Below are 20,518 nucleotides of genomic sequence, written 5' to 3' on the forward strand. Positions count from 1 at the left end.
GTGGCTATTTTAAGGAAACATTGAATTGCAAGTAAGTAATGGAATATGTTTTCAGTGAAAATTTTGGACCTTTTTGCACCAAAGATGAAAAAAATTCTTACAAACCCAGAAATTGGATCAATATAACTGGCTGGAGATAGGCACTATGCAGTTCTAGTTTGTTCTTGACAATTTTAGAGTTAAGAAGTTGTTGGAAGAAATGCCCATTGTCAGGCCTGTAGTTATGTTCTTTTAGGATCTTTGGCCTGCCACACTTTCTTATAATTTTCTATGCTGTTCATTAGTGTAGTAATTGGGAGGGGGGAATAGAAAGGAGTAGGATTGTAGAATGTATTGTTGACATTCTTTTATAGAAGCCAAGGTCATCTTTTGTCTCCGCACCTCGACACCTGACCGGAAGCAGAGGGGTGTAGATGCCAGCGTGGAAGGTGATGATTGGAACATGTGATGGATTTGTGGGTGTGGGGATAGATCATGAATTTTCAACTGGGTGAACCCACAGGATCTAAATGAGTGTTGGAATTTTCCATAGACGTGCTAACTTGCCTGTAGAATAAATTGGACCTTTAAGGATAACTTTGCCTTGGACAATGATTTAATTCTGCATGGTATTTAGAACGCTAACACCCATCTGGGTTCAGTTCCAAGTGGAGAGGCAGACACTGGAAACATGGAGAGTGCTTGGAAAGATGGTTTAATGGCGGACAGGACCACATGGTTTGAGGTCCTGGGTAGCTGATCACATGGACTGTAGAGTGAGATATATTTATACCATCTCTTGGGCTTTGAACTTGTCCCTGGTCCTGTGAAAAAAATGTATTCTGATTGGTTGTCAAACTCCCATGGGGCCATGCAGAGGCAACTTTGTAGGTTGTCTTGAGTCCAAGACTTGGTTGAATCTTGCTCGGTGATGTAATCTTCCCAGGTGCCATGTGGTGAGATGGGTAGAGGGCTAATCCTATTATGTCCTGAGGGTGAAGGTCTTTTGTGTTGTAGGTAAGCTGGCCCAGCCTTTTGTCCTGTAGATAGGATGGCCCAGTCTTTCTGGGGCTATTAACAAAGGTGGGGGCTGCTTTCCAAGAGCATGTATCTCCTTTTCTCATCCAGGGAGGTATACTTTCTACCTTTTTAATATTTCCTATACTATTTCATTCTTCTAGCAGAGGGGTGGGTGCTAACTTCCTACAAAGTCAATCATTCTTAATATTGAAAGAATTAGAATTCTCTACTGTGCTCGTTTGCTTATTTTAAAATTTGCCCATTCGGAATACTTATCTTCAATAAACTGTAAGATTATTTGTGGCTTGGTTTCCACTGAGTTAATACTTAAATTCTACATTTGTAGAATCAAGAAATTTTTTTTATTAGAAAAAACAATGAAGCCATATAAAGCATTAAAAAATTGGCTCAGAAATAAGCTTATTTCGTCAACTGTGTCATCAACGGTTAAATTATATGCAAAAGAAATAGCCTAATAGGAAGAATTAAGGCTCTGAATTAGTACACATAGTGCTAACGAAGTACCGAAACGCGTGCAATGTAAAAGAAAATAGGCAATAGAGACGATTCTTACGTTAAGCTAGCCTGCGCTGGGCTCCCCCTCCTTTCTAAGGCTTCCACGTCGTCACGTGGTCTTTCCCTCGCCGTTGCTAGGGTGAAGCTGTAAGCAATGTGGCGCTCCCTATCTGGTACATCTAAACCCATAGGTTCCGTTTCGTCCAATGAGAGCGAGAGTTTTAGATCGCCTTCCTATAGCAAACCGAAAGAGGCGGGACCGAAGGTTGAGGCTCGGTTGAAGTAGTTGGAAGAACAGAGGGGCTCTCTAATGAGGTTGTGCAGAGACGTGTGAAGCTTCTTGTAGCGGGACACGGATGGCTTTTCTCATATCACAACAGATTTGATGTTTGTTCCGTGGTGGATCACGGTCGTTGCCTTGTAAGTTACCTCAATTTGGTGTCTGAGTTCTTTCTCCGGAATGGGTGTGTCAAAGCCAGAACTGCAGTGATCATTCTGAAGCGAGAAGGCCTCTCGTTTCCAATCACAGAGTCGGGGCAGCTGTGTTGGGAACCAGGGAACGCAATTTCGGAAGAGATTGTAATATAAAGGATTATTTAGAGAATTCTTATCCACAGCTTATTAAACGGTCATTAGTATTCAGAAACGACCATAACGTGAAAGAGTGCTGAAAAAGTTAAAATCTCGCTTTGTGCTATCAATTGCTGTTACGATTAATTCAAGGATGAATGCTAAAAACTCGTTACATCCTTGAAAATGTCTTTACTGCAGTTTAGTATAATGCAATTGTTTTTTTACTTTGAAATCAAAGAGAAACGACTTGCATGCTTATAAACAAACTCATGAGGAATTTCTCCCTCAGTCTTCTGTGATGGGTGGGGAAGATGATCTACCTAGAAGCATCCAAGTAGCAACCCTTTATCTTAAAACAGTAATGTAGCTTATTTTGAACAGAGATAGCTGTACTGTATAACAGATTGGATAAGTCTGTTTCTTTTATTGGGAGTTCTGTTTGCTACCTTTTATCTACTAGTTACCAGGTGTATGACTACACAAGACACTCAACCCTATATTCAGGAGCTTACTTATGCCAGCAGTTTCATAGACATGACACAGGTAAATGTTACCTTATTCCACACAAGTGAGATATGCAGAAAATCAGCAGAACAGAGAAAATCAAGCCATTTGCCTCTGCCTGCTTCAATGTTCAGCATACTTGGATTCTGGGCCTTGTCCTCTCACTTTTTTAAGTCAACAGACTTCAGTCGTTCTTTTTCCCAGCCTTGAGAGTTGGAGACCTCTGTCCTATGTTTATATAAGCATCCCCCCCCCGCCTCCCCCCCCGCCTCCCCCCCCCCGCCTTCCCCCCCCTTCCCCCCCCCTGCCCAGTTTGAATGTTTAATCCCCACCTTAGCAGGTGCTGTTGCTATGGAATTTTAATTTACCAAATCCTAATTTTCTATCCAATGACCCTGATTATTAGTTTCAGGTATACAATAAATGTTTATTGGTAATTACAAGAAAATTTTGGTTCCCTATAAACAAATTCCTTTGAAGCAGAATAAAACTGTTATTAATACGTTCTGTTACTCATCAGGAAGTAAAGGTTGAGTTTCTGCAAAGCAGTTCCATCTTTCACTATAGTTAGACGTTCGAAGAGGATAAGCTGAGAACTCCAGATCCACAAAAATCAATAGGTAATATTCTAGTATATCAAGGCACTTTCATTCTCTAAATATGATTAATTACTAATAGTTTAATTTAAGACAGTTAAATATCTTATTTTACCCATAGTTTATATAAAATAATATTTTGTCTCTTAATTATAAACATGTTCATTGACAACCCAAAACTTTACTCTGGAGCTATTCTCAAAAAAGAAGAAATGTTGGAAATAACTTATTTAGCATAAACCTAATTTAGGTAAACATGCATAGGACTAATTTACATAACTGAGATTCAGATTCAGACTTAATGAAATGGTTCAAACAAAGCATCTAAACTATCTTTGGTTAATTCAAGCTATACTAGTGCAGAAAATTAAAAAGTTATTGCTTTGGTGAGGTGCCTTATCCTTAGAAATGACATTATGCAATGTCATCTAAAAAGTTTATATACTGTATAAGTTATACTGGGTCAGGCAATTTTTCTATCCCGGTTATGCTGAGTTGACATATTTAAAATTTAACTGATAACACTAAAGAAAAATGTTGGTATGTGATCAGTTCTAAATTCTCTGTTTTAGGCGGCTTGTGGCAACATAAAGTAATCTTAATTCTGGGTTTTAAAAGCAAAATCGTTACACTGAATTTTTATTTGTTTTAAAACTCAAAATTGTGAAAGCTATTAGGATGCTTCATAAAGTGTATTAGTGCAGGTAAAGCATCCTCTTTGAAGCATTATGCTAGTGTGTCTTTTGCAAGTGTCAGTATATGCTCTCTCTGTGTATGCATGCACAGAAAATGCCATTGCAGTGAAGTAAAAATGAATGTATACACAGATATGCAAACTGTGGGAAAACTTCAAATAGCCACATTGACCTTAGCAATTGCCTAGAAAAGTCCCTGCTGTGTTCTTGGAAAAGTTTTTCAGAAATAGTTTTTCACTGTCTTCTTTCTAAGGTTTAGACCGCAGGAGTGTCAAACTGGTGACCTGTGGGTCTGATGCGTCACATGCAGGCCACACCTATCCCAGGTCAGCAAAGGGAAAAACATCTGGAAACATCACGTGGCGGCAACGTGACACCGCGAGTTTGACACCCATGGTTTAGAGAGATTGACTGGACTAAGATCCCCCAATTGGCTTCCAGTTTCTAGCCTGGTGCCTTAACATTTGGTGTTGCAGTGCGCCAAACTGGTTCTGATTCCTGAAGACACAGAAACTTCAATTTGAGGAGGACCTTTGTTTATATCAATATAGCAATAGCACTTATATACCGCTTCCTGGTGCTTTTACAGCCCTCTCTAAGCAGTTTACAGAGTCAGCATATTGCCCCCAACAATGTAGGTCCTCATTTTTTTAAATATATTTTTATTTTATTTTTAAACATAAAAGACAACAAAAAATTCTCATCCATTACATACAGTATGTCCAAGTGGTTTATGGAGGCATTCCATTTTTCCAAAACAAAAATTTGAGATTATAATACAGAATTCCCCCTTTTTTATTGGCAATTTGCTGTAAATAAAAACTAATTATTTTTAGTGAGTGCTACTTTGAAGATAATATGGATTCTCTAATTGTTACTAGTGTTTGTATATTTTGTAAATTATTAATAAGCCAACTATTCCTCTGTTTCCCATTCTTTGAAAAACAACTATAAAACAAAGCAAACATGAACACAAGCTAAGTATAGCTTAACTGAAACAAACAAACAAAAATGATTCAGGTTGTAGTATATTAAACTAAGTGATTCAGAGACCAGTTTAGAGTGTAATTTTAATCTAACAAATGCTAAAAGAATAAACTGATTTTCTCCGCAGCTTATGAATAAGGATGCCTTAAAAAGCTACCATGGACAAATATATTAAGGTGCAAAAAATTGGTGAAGGATCTTTTGGAAAAGCAATTCTGGTTAAAGCAAAGGAAAATGGCAAACAGTATGTTATTAAGGAAATTAACATATCCAAGGTATGTCTCTCAAATTATTTTTCCTTTTCATTATTCTATTTACAAATAAATTTTAAGAAATAGTCCTTCTTTTTTTAAGATGTCAAATAAAGAAAGAGAAGAATCAAGAAGAGAAGTTGCTGTTTTGGCAAATATGAAACATCCGAATATTGTTTTGTACAGAGAATCATTTGAAGGTAAGTCGTAATGATAAACTGATATTTTGAAGTCAGGCACAGAAGTCTTAAAACACAAACTTGATTAAAGATATGAAATTGTCAGAATTTGCTTCAATAGGATTTTTACTACCCAGGTTTTCTAGTTAATTTTCTTGTCTATGTTGCAATTTCATGTCTGCTGATGAGGAATAAGTACAGCTAATTCCTTATGAGGAATAAGTATAGTTACGAGCATTCATTTAATGCCTCTTTGAAATTATGAGATAAGCACCCATAGTGTTTACAAGCAAGTCTCAAAATTACGAATGTTGTAGTACCACAAGTTGTTCACCCTTACAAACAGTTGCAGGTCTGCAACATTCACCCTATTCCCTCTGCTCCCCACAACTTCCCCCTCCCATCTTGCCCTCCATTTTCAAAGGAGTCATACCTGCCTATGGCATGGTTCCTCAAACTACGGCCCATGGGCCGCATGCAGCCCACCAAGGCCATTAATCCAGCTTGCACAAGACCACAAGACTGCCCCACCCACATCATCCCGCCCACCCTTCGGCTGAGTGCAGGACTTACCTTTGCGAGCCCCACGGGCTGGAACTGAAAGGTAAGGCCAACAATTTTGGCCTGCAGAGACATTCTGGAGGCAGGGGATATGAAAAACGGTGCATAGATGCCACAGGAGACCAAAAAATGGGGGGAAATGGCCCATTTTTGCCCCAAAACAAGCCATTTTTGCCTTTTTTTGACCTGCAGAATGCTTCTGGGGGTGGTGGTGGTGAAAAACGGGGTGCACAGACACCCAAGGAGGCCAAAAAATGAGCCATTTTTGCCTACTTTTGGCCAAAAAACCAGGCTGTTTTTGCCTGTTTTTGGCCTGCAGAATTCTTCTGGAGGTGAGGGGGGGATGTAAAACGGGGCGCACAGACGCCCTAGGAGGCCAAAAAACTAGCAAAAACAATCCATTTTTCACCTTCCCCACCTCCAGAAGATAGATACAGAGAGAGAGAGATAGACATACAGAGAGAGACCGAGGGAGGGAGGGAGAGAGAGACAGATATTTCTCAAGCTCCTGGGGCTGAGAAGAATTGGTGCAAAACTGAGTTTCCTGAAGTGGACTACTAGACTCCTAAACAACTGGAAAAAAAATAATCTAGTAAAAAAAAAAAGGCAACCAAAAGAGCAACATGCAAACAAAAGCAAATAAAACACCCCTAGGAGCAAAACAAATTAAAGTTTAATTTGTGTTAATTGTTCAGTGGACTGTTAAATTAGCCACACCCATCCAATCACATGATCACTTAGCCACATCCAGCCAGTCCGGGGTCCCCCAACAGTTTGAGGGTCTGTGAATTGGCCCCCTGTTTAAAAAGTTTGAAGACCCTTTGTCTATGGAGCATTTCAAAAGGGAGCGAATCCATAGGTTTTCAAAGGTCCCATTTGCACGCAGATGAAGCGTCCAGTCTCTGGGGGAAATGTGTCCCGGTGGTAGTGGAAATGAGTTTGGGGAGGGGCAAGGAGTAGAAGACAGGCACCGCAAACACTTTTCACACCCAGGAGCTTCCATTGACTCTTCTCTCAAAGTGGAAGAAACTGTGGCAGAGAGGAGACAGTTCTTTGCAAGATGAGTCCAGTGCGGCAGGGAGTGGGAAGCATGAGGTATGTTAGTGGGTTGAGGAGGCCTTGGGGGCTTGTTTCATCACTACACCCCACCCCCAATGGCCTTCCCCACCTGAGATACCTCATGTGCACTTAACAATTATTATTACTGAATACGTGGATGAAAGCAGGGAGTAATCTCATTCAAGATCATTCAAGGTATGAATGAAATGAGCAAGTTCCATTCCATTTGTAACTCAAGGGCTACCTATAATGCTGATCAGTAGGATTTCTAAGAGAATGTTATTGAATTATGATTATAAGGTACCATATCTATTTCATTACTTTGAAAATATGTAATTATTAGAGATGAGAAACTAAGAAATTACTTTATTAATTGTATATAATATAAATAAACAACTATTTTCTTTTCTTTGTTACAGAAGCTGGCTGCCTTTATATAGTAATGGATTATTGTGAAGGAGGAGATCTGTTTAAAAAAATCAATGCACAAAAAGGAGTCTTTTTTTCAGAAGACCAGGTAATAAAAATTGGAATATTTATTTATTTTATAGGCTGTCCATCTTCTAAATAACTCTTGGTGTGACTCACAGCTAAAAAAACATAGAACAAATAAAGTTACTCGGAAGAGCAAAATAACAACAAAATCGTTCATACCAAAATAAAACAAAGAAAAACAAAAAAGAGCTCTACAATCATCCTATTCTAAAACTTCTAGAGAACAACTTGATCTTCAGTGCTTTCCTGAATGATATAAAGGTGGAAGCCACACAAATCTCTGGGGTAAGATCCTTCCAGAAAGCTTCCTGGTTCTGAAGATGACATTCTTTTATTGGTAGAAGTACATTCACCTTGTTGGGCTAAATTGGAAGAACCCTATGTGTAATTTCTCCCTGCCTGCCAATACTGATTGAAATCAGCCATAGAGAAATGAGACAAATACATAAAATGGTGCCTCTTACTCCCAGTCCTGAAAGCTGGTCTAAAAGGATATGAAGGTCAATTGTGTCGAAAGCTAGTGAGTGATCAAGGAGTATGAGGATGGTCACATCCTTCCTATCCCCGCTTCATCATAGGTCATCAACAAGCACAATTAATCCCATTTCCTGAACCCTGGCCTGAGACCTGCCTGGAAAAGGTCCAAATAATCTTCCTCCAGAATCCTCTGGAATTAAATCCTGACTGCTCTCTCCAGCGTCTTTCCAAGAAATGGAAAGGTGGAGAGTGGATTACATTTTTCTAAGTTTGCTGATACCATGTGGACTCAAATGCAAGCTAGCTTCTAGGTGGCTTTGACAAGTCTAGAAAAAATGTGTTAAATACAAAAGGTCTTGGGGTGCTTTGCTTGTTTAGAAAAGAGAAGAGATTGATTCATGAATATGCAAAATAATGTTGAAAAGACAATCTTTATTATTGTCACTGACCATATTTGTAATGTCATTAAAAATGGGCAAAGTATGAAAAGTCACAACATAGGAAAAAAAGCATAAACACTATCGTGAAAGAACAATAAAAAGTTAAAGTTTCTTGTCGTGTCCAAGGCTAAGGCACAATGCTGCTCTCCATTTCTTGGCTGAGGAAACTAGGATTGTTTGAAAACATTTTCCATGGTCATCTGGCCAGCATGGCTATATGCCAAAGATGCACAGGATGCTATACTTCCCACTGAAGTAGTATCTATTAATCTACTTGCGTTTTCATGCTTTCAAACTACTAGATGGGCTAGAGCTGGGGCAAGTAACAGGAGCTCACCTTGTTGCGTGGAGCTTGGGGTTCCAACCCAGGCTGTCAGTTCTCCAGCTGACAAGCTCAGCATCCTTAACCGCTGAGTAAGGCATCAATATGATCAGTTGCTGATACTGAAATTGATTCTTTCAGTCTTGGTAAATTTGAATAGAGGTAAACCACTTTTAACAATCACTTGTTAAACAACCATTCAAACTTATGATAGCTCTGAATGAATGGTACTTATGATTAGTTCTCAGAGTAATTGTGACTGTGTCCCCACTGTCACATGATCGTCATTTGCAACCTTCACGGCCAGCTTCTGACAAGCAAAGTCAAAGTCAGCAAGAGATCATGTGATGTCATACAGCATGAGATTTGTTAACAGTGGCAACCAGAAGTACTGGAATTGTTACTAAGCAGCACAATCATGTGATATTGCACTGTAGGACCATGTTGCTTAGCATCAGACTTTCTAGACGCTGCTGCTGTTAACTGAAAGAAAAAAAAAGTCTGGAAACCATGTGATCTTGCCTATGTATGTTCTGCATTCCAATGGCTAGGAAGTGTAGATACTGAGCTGTCTTTAGGACACTTCCTGGATTCAGATTCACAATCAAAAAGACTGCACAAGGAAATAGAGATGGAGAAAGAAGGACAATGGTGTTTGATGGTGGTGACTAAATCTCGATTCAGTATTTGTTTTTTAGGGGAAAAATAACTTACTAAACTACCATATTTGTGGGTCTCATACTATTTATAAAGCTTCCACTTTCCTGAATCCCTGTCTATGAGCAACATGCAGTTCTATGGAAAAAAGCCGTTTGAAGATGCTTCTGCCTAAATGACCACTTCTTGTCTTTTCCAAAGGAAAGGAGCTAATGAAGCTGACATTCCCATCTATGGGAATTTCATTCCTCACTTATACAACATTCTGAAATATACTATCTGTAATTTTTTTTCTTTTTGTAAAAAAATTAAAGTAATTTTGAAAGTAGTAAAACAGCATCTCCCTGAGAATATTAATTTTAATCTCATACTAAAAATATAATTTTCTAACAAAAAGTAATTTCTTTATAACCATAGATCATGGATTGGTTTGTACAAATATGTTTAGCACTGAAGCACGTACATGATAGAAAAATTTTGCATCGAGATATAAAATCACAGGTAAGTTAGATATAAACATTTTATGTGGAATTTTAATAGGTATGCTGAAACCTTGTGCTCACAATTATTGTTGAAATAAATCAGTTCTTCACAGTGGAGAGATGGCTTGTTGAAAGCAATACTGTAGTTATTTTGTTGAAATATAGTATTTCAGAAATGAGCTGTACTAAATATCAAGCTCATGTTTTTTCTTCCCACTACTTTTAATATGTATAGCTATGGGATTTTAAAGTTCTAGATTTTAAATAAATTATTGTTTTCTGTTATGCCTATTTGCATTAGCAAATTTATTTAAATGTTACCAAAAAAACCTGTCTTAAACTGCAGGTTTTCAGCAAGTTTTCCAAGTTTATACTTTCAGTTTCATCCTCTTCCATGAACGGAAGTGCAGGAGCTTTAAGCTACCATATTTTTCGGAGTATAAGACGCATCTTTTTCCCCCCTAAAAGAGGGTGAAAACTTGGGTGTGTCTTATACACCGAATGTAGCCCCGCCTACCCACTAGCCCCCATCTTTTTGTCTTTGCCTCCCAGAAATTTACCTCTTTGCAGCAAACGGAGAAAATGGGTCTTGCGGAAGCAGCAATAGGCTATGGCAATCCCTACATCCGGAAACAGGTGATCATCGGGAGACCAATGCTAAAATTGAAATTGAAACTTGCTGTTTGCTGCAAGGGGCAAATTGCTGGAAGACAGAGGCATTTTTTTCTCTTCTTATCAGGCTAAACTGAAATAGGCTGTTTGCTGCAAGGAAGTAAGTCGATAAGTATAAATGCCTATAGAATGTTCTAATTATTAAACTTATTTTTTAAAGACTGCTTTATTATTGTTGTTCTAGATAACTTAATAAAATGAAGAAGCTTTTTAAAATAAATGCTTGATCTGAAGAGGCCCAGTGCTATTGTATCTTCTTTTAAATAGCAGAGAATAACGTATACTTCCAGAAAGCCACATCAATTTTAACAGCATCTGTATAAGTATAGTCTGAAATGTACAAACAGGATATATTTTCTGTACTGTTTGGTGTTTGCTGCAAGGAGGCAAATTGCTGGGAGGCAGAGGCAGATTTCTCCCCACCCCACCCCACCGTTTTCCTCTCCGAAAGCTAGGTGCGTCTTATACTTTGAAAAATACAGTACTTTTAGCTCATAATATAAATATAAAACCAAAATTTTAGGCTAGAATGCCTTCTCAAGAGCAAGTTGTCCTCTAAATGAAAGTTAAATTAATGTTAAATAATGTAGCTGATGTTTAGTTAGGTTAACAATGTACAGGCTATAGTTGTGCTAAGTATTCAAAAGAGGAGCTTCAATTAACAAAACAAAACAAATTGTTAAAACAGATCCTTTGGAAAGCTTGTCAATTGGCTTCAATTCTGTTCCTGTTTGTGCACATGCACACAATTCCACCTGTTAGTAAAGCAGCTATGCATGAAAGTCTATGCAGAGACAGCTGGGGTGTATTGAAGCAACTGTGTTATTATTTATTTATATCCCATCTCCCACTGTTATTATTTTTACAAATAACTCCCAACAGTTCCTCCACCTATTTTTCCCCAACATCAAATCTGTGAGGTGCATTGGGCTGAGAGAAAGTGACTGTACCCAAAGTCACCCAGCTGCACATAGTGGATTGAGCCTAGTTCTATCATGAATTTAATAGTTTTATTAATTTAAAACATTTAGTATTTATTTCATCTTATCTTAGATTTCTTCACCGGCTCAAGGTTAACTCAGCCTTCCATCCTTCCGAGATTGGTAAAATGAGGACCCAGATTGTTGGGAGCAATATGCTGACTCTTAAACCAGTTAGAGAGAGCTGTAAAGCACTGTGAAGCAGTATATAAGTCTAATAATCTCTTAGAAGGACTACAACATTTTTTGAAAATATGCTATTTGTATATTAACTGTTACATGATCATAGTTAAACAGTTTGATGACTCCTGAAGTTTAATCAAGCATCTTTTTTCTGCTTAGAGGCTGATATGCATGATTCTGTGCATTAATTTGCTTCAAAATAAAAGATTGGAAAAATAGTATAGGAAAAATGCAAGCGTGTCTCACTTGTAGATGTTTGGGACTGAATTGTTAGATTTGCACTTCACATTATGTAGCCATGTTTGAATACAGCAAAATCGCTTCATTTTCTACAACATACATTATAAACAATGGATCTTTAAAGCACAGTGATTGGATTAACAGAATACAAGCCAAAATTAAACATTATAAACTGTATGTTATCTCTGAATAATATAATGGGCATTCAGCTGAGTAGTTTGTAATTGTAAATTCTGAGTTAAAATCAAATTATTGTGTATATTTTTTTAAAAAATAATAGTATGTTTTTTCTTCTACTCCAGAATATATTTTTAACCAAAGATGGAACAATACAGTTGGGAGACTTCGGAATAGCTAGAGTTCTGAATAGGTAACCTTAAAACAATCCCCATTGCCCCAATTCTAATAATATTATTAAGATGGTTATTTGATTAATACCATTTTATTTTTTTATTTTAGTACAGTGGAACTTGCTCAAACTTGTATAGGAACACCATATTACTTGTCACCAGAAATCTGTGAGAATAAACCTTACAATAATAAAAGGTAGCATTTAAGTATTTTCCATTGTAATCTGGATAGATACCATGACCTTTTATTGTGCTATGATTTTCTTCAACTTGCTTGTTCTCATATAACTTTGCTCTTTTTTAGTTTTGTAGAGAAATTGGTGTGTTTATTTAGTCTTAATATAATAGTTTTTAGATAAAGGAATAAAAATGAAATTTTTGAGTACTAAAAATCTGTAATATGTAGTTCTGACTCTATAAAGCAGTATATATGTTCTACAATTAGAAAACCTAAGTATATAGAAAATATCTTAAAATACCATTATATATATTTGATAATCAAAATGTCTCCATAAGTAGCCATCTCATTATGTGTAGTTTACTACGGCACTAGCAAGGATTGGTGCTGCTTCAGTAATATAGGATTTTATTTTTTTCTAGAGTCTGAAATAAATGGCCTAGGAGAAAGTGAAATAGAAGCAGTAAGCAGGCGGATGGTACTTAGATTACAATCTGAATCTATTGTACACTGAGCCACAATTTTTTTATTTAACCATTGAAAGTCAATCAGTAAGTCACAGTGGCTTGTATCACATAAAATGCTATATATCATAAGCATGGTTTACACACCACCGGTTGGATTCACTGATAAATCCGTGTTCTGCCTTAGTATAGTATCAGGAATCTAATAATTTCTTCCTGTTTACCTAAGTGAACCAAAACAGAGTATATTTCAACTGTGGCGTTTTTCTATGTTCTCAAACCCATACAACTATCAGATGATATTCCTACAACTGATGAGTATAATATATTTCTGCACAGGTTTTTTTATGGGAGGGACCAAAGACAAACTTGATTTTTTAGCAGCCATTGTAAATGTACTATTTGTTTTTGTTTCTTAGTGACATGTGGGCCCTTGGGTGTGTTCTTTATGAAATGTGTACATTGAAGCATGCAGTAAGTTAAAGTTTAATATTCTTAATCACCTATTCTGAGCATTTGCATCCCTTGCTGATAATATTTTTGGTAATTGGGTATTGGAGAAGAAATAAACAATTGCCTTAGCTATTTTATCTATGTTCATGACAAATACTATTTTGCTTTAACAATATAAATAATGTGTTTTTATATAATCTTATTCTTACATAAAAAGCTATTGTACTTTATACATATGTTGGATGACTTGAATGCTTTGAATAATATTGTAAAGAAAAGGTCACAAAATGTGAGATTATAGTTAGTAATGTTAAGATTTAAGTTATCCATTTATACTCATTCATCAACTTTTCAGCATAAATTAACGTTAATATGTCAAGTTCCTTCTTCCTTACAGCAATTTGCACTACTTAAGTATGTTTATAAATCCTAGTTTCAGTGTGTCAATTCTTTGTATAAATATAACCTTGAAATAATTGCGTGTAGCCTGTTTTATTTATATTTGCGAAGTGCATTCTTTATGTTTCTGAATCACTATGAGAGGTGAATCACCTCCATATTTGTGAAAAATTACAGAATATGATGAAAACTATGGAACAAAATGACTGATCAGTTTTTTTTTACTCTATAACTAATATAGATTGGTTCTTGTAAAAATTCCCAGTTTATACACATGCAGATATTGAAAAAAAATCTGTGAAAGTTTCCTGTTGGGTGAAAAAAGTTAATATCTTGAAATATATTTTAAAGTAACTTCAGGATATCAGTAAGTATACTTAACAGCATTGCTATTATCCAATAAATTCTACTTTTTTCTCTCTAGTTTGAAGCTGGTAATATGAAAAATTTAGTTCTCAAGATAATCTCTGGATCATTTCCTCCTGTTTCTACACGTTATTCCCATGAACTTCGGAGTCTAATTTCACAGTTATTTAAAAGAAATCCAAGAGATCGACCATCTGTCAACTCCATATTGGAGAAAATGTTTATAGTTAAACGCATTGAGAAATTTCTTACACCACAGGTACGTATTTGAACCTTAGATCTAGGTAGTGAATTCAAAAGTCCATTTTAGATTTTTTTCTTCCAAGAACCATTAAAAAGTTCCTTTATCAGTGATTATATTAAATTATTATTCTATTTCATAAAATGTTTAAAGATAGTGTGAAAACACAGGCAATTTTTTCTCCTCCAGACCAAGAGGAAAAGCCTCCATTTACGATAGCCAGGGAAAAAATGGAAGATGTTAAAGCCTCAGGCAAATAGAAATAAACTAAATAGAGAACTCTATCAACAAGGAAGTAAGGACAAGAAAATATATGTCAATCAATAATGTCAACTAGAAGAAAAAAAGGGAGAAAAGTTGCAGGGAAAGTTTTATAGCAAATAGAAAACTGCATGCGAACTTTGTAAGATCCTTATAAAAGCCAGTTTGGTTTAGTGATTAAGGAGGAGGACTAGGAGCAGGGAAATCAAATTTTAGGCCTGGTCTAGACACAGCCTAGTTGGCCTCTTCAGTTAAAGATGAAGAAGTGAAGGTAATAGGTAGATTTGATTATTGCCTAAGAAACAATAAAGATGAATGGAAAAGTAGAAGAGAACCCAGAAAGAGGATGGAAAAGTAGAAGAATTCTAGATGGGAAAGGAATGACAACTTTGAAGACAGGATGGTTGATATGAGTATTTTAATGACATTAATACAGTTAAAGTAATAATTTTTTCTAGTAGTGATATACAGATAAGAAAACTAGATATTGAGAAGGAGTGAGAGAAGGACATACTGAGAGAACTGTGGACTGAAAGAAGAATCAGCTAGTCTTGGACTAAATAAAAATTTACCTTGAGGTAATGATCAGCAAGCAGAAGCTCGCATATTTTGGGCATATGAGATCAGCAGGTGAGGGATTAGAAAAGCCTATGCTTGTCAAATGGAGGAAAGTAGAAAAAGGGAAAGAAAAGTTAATACAATGAATAAATGGAATTTAAGATTATTAGAATTTCATCAGCTATGACCATTAGAAATCAAGCTGGCAAAACATTAGCCGTAACAATCACCGAAAATTGAACTTGATTTAATAATACCAACTAATTGCAGAATACGCTGAATTTAATTGAGTTTAATAATTTCAAGTGTAAATTTTATTTCAACACCTAAAGTTTTGAAAAGCTGTTAAAATTGCTACTGTCTAGTCATATGTGCAAGTAACCTTGATCCTTAATTTAACTCAAATATTTATGGAGTCCTTGGTGTTCTCTGAGCTTGATTACTTGCTTGTAATATTTTCAAGTTTAACCCTGAGTTTACTCTTATATACTCTTCTACTAGAACCAAATATTTGCTTGAAGCCAACTTTTTCCAACCTAGTTACCTTCTAGGTCCGTGATGGCGAACCTATGGCACGCGTGCCACAAGTGGCACGCGGAGCCATTTGTCAGGGCACGCGAGGCGCTGCCCTGTCAGCTGGCCAGCGCGCGCATGCTGAGTTCACCTTTTTAAAAGCTATTTTTCGCCTTCCCCAGGCTCCAGAGGCTTTATAGGAGCCTGGGGAGGGCGAAAAGAGCCTCCCCCGCCCCCCCCCCCCCCCGGAGGCTTCAGGGACCGTCCCTGAAGCCTTTGGAATGCTTAAAACCACCCTCCAAGCAAACCGGAAGTGACTTCCGGGTTGCTCGGAGGGTCGTTTTAAGTGTTCCGAAGGCTTCAGGGACCGTCCGAGGCTTCCCTGATGCCTTCGGAGCGCTTAAAACGACCCTCCGAGCAACCCGGAAGTCACTTCCGGTTTGCTCGGTGGGTGGTTTTAAGCGCTCCGAAGGCTTCAGGGACCGTCCGAGGCTTCCCTGATGCCTTCGGAGCGCTTAAAATGACCCTCCGAGCAACCCGGAAGTCACTTCCGGTTTGCTCGGAGGGTGGTTTTAAGCACTCCGAAGGCTTCAGGGAAGCCTCCGTACAGTCCCTGAAGCCTCCGGAGGGCCTCCGGGGGGTCGGGGGAGGCTCTTTTCGCCCTCCCCAGGCTCCTCTAAAGCCCCTGGAGCCTGGGGAGGGCAAAAAAAATGTAAAAATTGGGGGGGTCATGCGTTGTGCGCGCATGCGCACTGGGGGGTCACGCATTGCATTATGGGTGCGGCACGCCCGCACTCGGGCCCCCCGCGCTCCCCCCACTTGTGGCACGCGAGCCAAAAAAGGTTCGCCATCACTGTTCTAGGTTATTGAATTACAATTTGAATAACCATTAGTTAGTGGCATCCTGAGAGTTACAGCTGATGTGGAAAATTTTAAGTCCAGTTCAAAACTCAATATCTTCAAAATACACATGGGAGTTCTTATTAAATATCAGTATGGCAAGTTTGCATGTATAGAATTCCTGCCTAAATATTCCAGTTTTTATAGACACAATCATCTTTGAATCAGGCTGTGGGCTCTTTAATAAGATACTTTATAATTTGTTCATATATTAAGTTTATATTTTGTCAAAATTATAAAGTGGAATAGAATTGCATTTCATTCTGCCCATTTTTCTTCTCAGATACAAGTTCAAGAGGTAGAGTGAATTGAGAGTTAATGACTACCCAAAATTATTCAGTGTGTTTAAATAGGCTGAAGGTAGACCTGAATCTGGGTCTCCCCAATTAAACCACTAAATGATGGCAGCTATCAGAAAGTGATACTAGTTATAAATCAGGGATCTGCAACTTTAAACACTCAAAGAACCATTTGGACCAGTTTCCCACAGAAAACAAAATACCGAGAGCCACAAAACCTGGGTGGGCATGGCCAACTCGATGTCACTTGCTCCCATTGAGTCACATGACCTCCCCAAGCCACGCCTACTCAGGTTTTGTGATATATATATATATATATATATATATATATATATATATATATATATATATATATATATATATATATATATATATATATATATATATATATTGCACTTGAGGCAAGGGGAGCAGATGGAGCTCAATATCTCTCTCTCTCACTCGCTACCCAATTGCAACAGGAAAAAGCAGGCATCCCCCTCTGTCTCTCTCTTTCTCTCTACCTCTCTCTCTCCTCCCCTCTCTCTCTTGGGTGTGTGGGTGCAAGCATGCACATGTGTGTGTTCCCTCTTGAATCATTTCCAAGAAACAGGCCAAGGTTGAAGGTTTTTTTTTGCTGGTGTTTTTTCTTCTTAATGGGTGCTTTTTCACCATATGATGTAAATCAAGAGTCATTTCAGGTTCCCAGATAAATGAAGCTCTTTGGGCCCTCTCCTGCATCTCCCTGTCATATGATCCCAGCACTGGGTCGTCCCTCCCCCTCCCTCCTTGCCTGCCCTGAGAAGAGAAGGGTGACAGCGGTGGATGGAGACTCGCTCGGTATTCCAGAGCAGAAGCAAAGCGCCCCTCTATTTGCCAACCCTTGTTGGGAGACGCACGGCTTTTCTCCATGCCGATACGCTGGCTGGGCCATCTGGCTGCAGCCTATGCTCCCCATCGTAATGGGCTCCAGTAGGAGGAGGAAGGGATGCATTTCCCCCATTGTGTAGCACACTAAGTTTAAGTGCAAGAGCAGCAAACAGCCATGGTGGCGGCGAGAGGAATATGGAGAGACCTGCACCAGCCGGTGTCATGGGGCGGAGAAAGTAGCGCATCACCCCATATTCCTCTCGCCGTCTCCATGGTTGCTTGCTGCTCTTGCACTTAAACCTAGCGCGCTGCACAATGGGGGAGACAGCGTCCCCTTCTCCTCCTAGATCCCATTATAATGCGGAGTATTAGCTGCAGCCAGGCGGCCCTGCCAGCATCTCGACTACGGAGAAAAGTTGTGCGTCTCCCCCAGCGGCCGAGATGCACACAGTACCAACAAGGGCCAGAAAAAGAGGCAAGTAGAAGACCGCTTCGCTCCTCTGGAATACAGAGCGAGTCTCCATCCTCCACAGTTGCCCTTCCCTTCTCAGGGCAGGCGGGGAGGGGAGAGGCCACCCAGTGCTGGAATCATCTTGACGGAGCCGCAGTAAAGGGCCCAAAGAGTCACATGCGGCTCTAGAGCTGCACATTGCTGACCCTCGTTATAAATGCTTACTAATATTAGTATTTTTAATAATTTATCTTTAAATTCACATCAGTTTTTTCTATCATGAATGCAAATATAGATATCACTTTCAATGTTTTATTTTTGTAATTAACTTTAACTTCATATGTGTTATTCAAAATCATGTTCTTTTAGCTTATTGCAGAGGAATTCAGCCATAAAATATTTCAGAAGTTTGGACCTCATGCTGGGCCAGGTAATATATAAACTAGGTAATTAACTAAACTAAATATATAACTGACTAATAAATAAATCTTTGTATAGCTGATCTCTGAGCAATTAACATAACAATGACTTTGTGTACATGAAATATTTTATTTATCTTACATAGTTAAGATCTTTAATTTAAAATCTGATTTATGATTCTGGATAATATCTGTATAAGAGAAGCTATAAGTGGCCACACTTTTATTCTTGAGATGATTTAGTAACTTTCATTTCTTTATGACTTTAATAAAACTATTGCTTTACTTGGTTCATTGAAAGAGTCTTAATATAGTATATTATTAAAATAATTGCAATTCAGCATTTCATGCTGGATTTTTTTCAGTTATTCTTTTTGTAAGGCAAATATTAATTTTTGCTTTTTGTACATTAATGGAGCTTCAAATTATAAATAATTTTCCATTATTTGTCAAAGTAAGTGAATTGTATAGTTTCTCCCTGATTACAACATGCATTTAAACATTTCAGTTTTATGCATACTCTGAAGCATATGAAAATCAGTGGGATTTATTGTATAAGGTTAGGTTAATGAATATTTTCTGAATATTCTTCTCAATAATGTTTTACTATAAGCAATATTTTATCTATCCAGTTTTGTGCAAATAGTTGACATTGTTATTCTCTCTTGCATAGCAAAGAGACCAGCCCAAGGACAAAACTTAGCCTCTGCTGCACCTGCTCACAAAATTACCAAACCTGCTGCTAAATATGGAGTGCCTTTAATACTTAAGAAATCTGGGGATTCAACTAAGAAGTTCTGTGAGAAGCCTATAATTAAATGTAGACAAGTAAGAGCCTATTTAATAATAAAAGTATTTTCAGTCTTTGGGGTAGAAGAAGGGTACATTTATTGCGGAAAGTGTTTTACATTGCACTTTTCAGTGTCATAATTTCACCTGCAAATTCCCTAACAGGAATTGAAACAGTATGTAACTAGTTTTTGCACCTAGTTTGATATTGGATGCTGATTCAAAATATGTAATATACATTTCCACTGACTTTTACTTGTCTTTTATTGTAGATTAAATATGCATCATATTTGACTAAATGTATATGAATACATGTAGTTACCATGTTTCCCTGAAAATAAGACCGGGTCTTATATTAATTTTTGCTCCAAAAGACACATTTGGATTTATTTTCCCAGTTAAAATGCATCTGTCTGTCTGACAGTCTTAACTGGGGCTTATTTTTGTGATATTGCTTATATTACAAGCATGCTAGGACTTATTTTCAAGGAAACAGGGTATCTGTGGGTTAATGGTTAAAACAGCTGCGAAGTAGAGCAATGCTGACGTTTCATCTTAGTGTCATTTTCAAATACGTTGTCTTATTTAAAACCGCAGTAATACATAATCCTGCCAGTAAATATTCCTGAGAAATCTAAAATACATAATATCTAAAAGCAATAGGTTCTGGTTAATTGAAACCAGGTGTTTAACTTCTAAAAGTGCAAAATAATGCAATTTAAGTGGGTCTTCCTGAATATATTGTGACATTATGGCAATATATAGAATATATTATGTTAAATGTTCACTATTGGACCTCATACCTTTCTATTCAAAGTAGGACATGGATAATTAATCAACTAACAGTTAATTGGTGGTTGTTAAGAGAATGCTATGGTTGTTAAGCAAACCCATTATCCACAATGGGTATTTTTGCCAGAAACGAAGTAAACACACATTTTCAACAGAGGAAACAAATTATGTGGGTGCATGATGCTGAAAATGGCCATAAATACAGTTTGATTGCCAAGTCCCAAAATGTGGTATGTAACTAGTGAGGAGCCCGACTATTGAAACTTCAGATTCAGATTGTGAGTAGCTCTGTGGAGGTCTGTCATAACTTTGAATGGTTTCTAAGCAATTGGTTGTAGGTCCAGGACTATCTGCATTCCTACTTATCA

General features: G+C 37.6%; 2 protein-coding genes across 6 annotated transcripts in view; one reads left to right on the forward strand and one right to left on the reverse strand.

The window, feature by feature from the left end:
* Positions 1 to 1,647, reverse strand: part of CLCN3 (chloride voltage-gated channel 3) — a 58,571-nt gene extending 56,924 nt beyond the window's left edge. Inside the window, exon 1 of one of the 2 annotated variants that reach the window (XM_081959405.1) lies at positions 1,574 to 1,647. The gene's annotated coding sequence lies outside the window, so the exon portion shown is untranslated. Of the gene's footprint in view, positions 1 to 772; positions 796 to 1,573 lie in introns of those variants that run through there. The other variant, XM_081959401.1, reaches the window with a different exon arrangement.
* Positions 1,648 to 1,768: 121 nt separating this feature from the next.
* The window catches only part of NEK1 (NIMA related kinase 1), a 91,897-nt gene continuing 73,147 nt past the window's right edge, over positions 1,769 to 20,518 (forward strand). For 3 of the 4 annotated variants that reach the window (XM_081959395.1, XM_081959398.1, XM_081959397.1), the window contains exons 1-11: positions 1,769 to 1,935; positions 4,998 to 5,145; positions 5,225 to 5,321; positions 7,340 to 7,437; positions 9,729 to 9,812; positions 12,171 to 12,238; positions 12,328 to 12,414; positions 13,280 to 13,334; positions 14,137 to 14,337; positions 18,520 to 18,580; positions 19,243 to 19,397. In XM_081959395.1, the coding sequence (XP_081815521.1) occupies positions 5,029 to 5,145; positions 5,225 to 5,321; positions 7,340 to 7,437; positions 9,729 to 9,812; positions 12,171 to 12,238; positions 12,328 to 12,414; positions 13,280 to 13,334; positions 14,137 to 14,337; positions 18,520 to 18,580; positions 19,243 to 19,397 (1,023 nt within the window). In that variant the 5' untranslated portion in view covers positions 1,769 to 1,935; positions 4,998 to 5,028. Of the gene's footprint in view, positions 1,936 to 3,117; positions 3,213 to 4,997; positions 5,146 to 5,224; positions 5,322 to 7,339; positions 7,438 to 9,728; positions 9,813 to 12,170; positions 12,239 to 12,327; positions 12,415 to 13,279; positions 13,335 to 14,136; positions 14,338 to 18,519; positions 18,581 to 19,242; positions 19,398 to 20,518 lie in introns of those variants that run through there. The other variant, XM_081959396.1, reaches the window with a different exon arrangement.

This window comes from Natrix helvetica (assembly GCF_964273705.1).
Source record: "Natrix helvetica genome assembly, chromosome: 7".
Lineage (NCBI taxonomy): Eukaryota > Metazoa > Chordata > Lepidosauria > Squamata > Natricidae > Natrix > Natrix helvetica.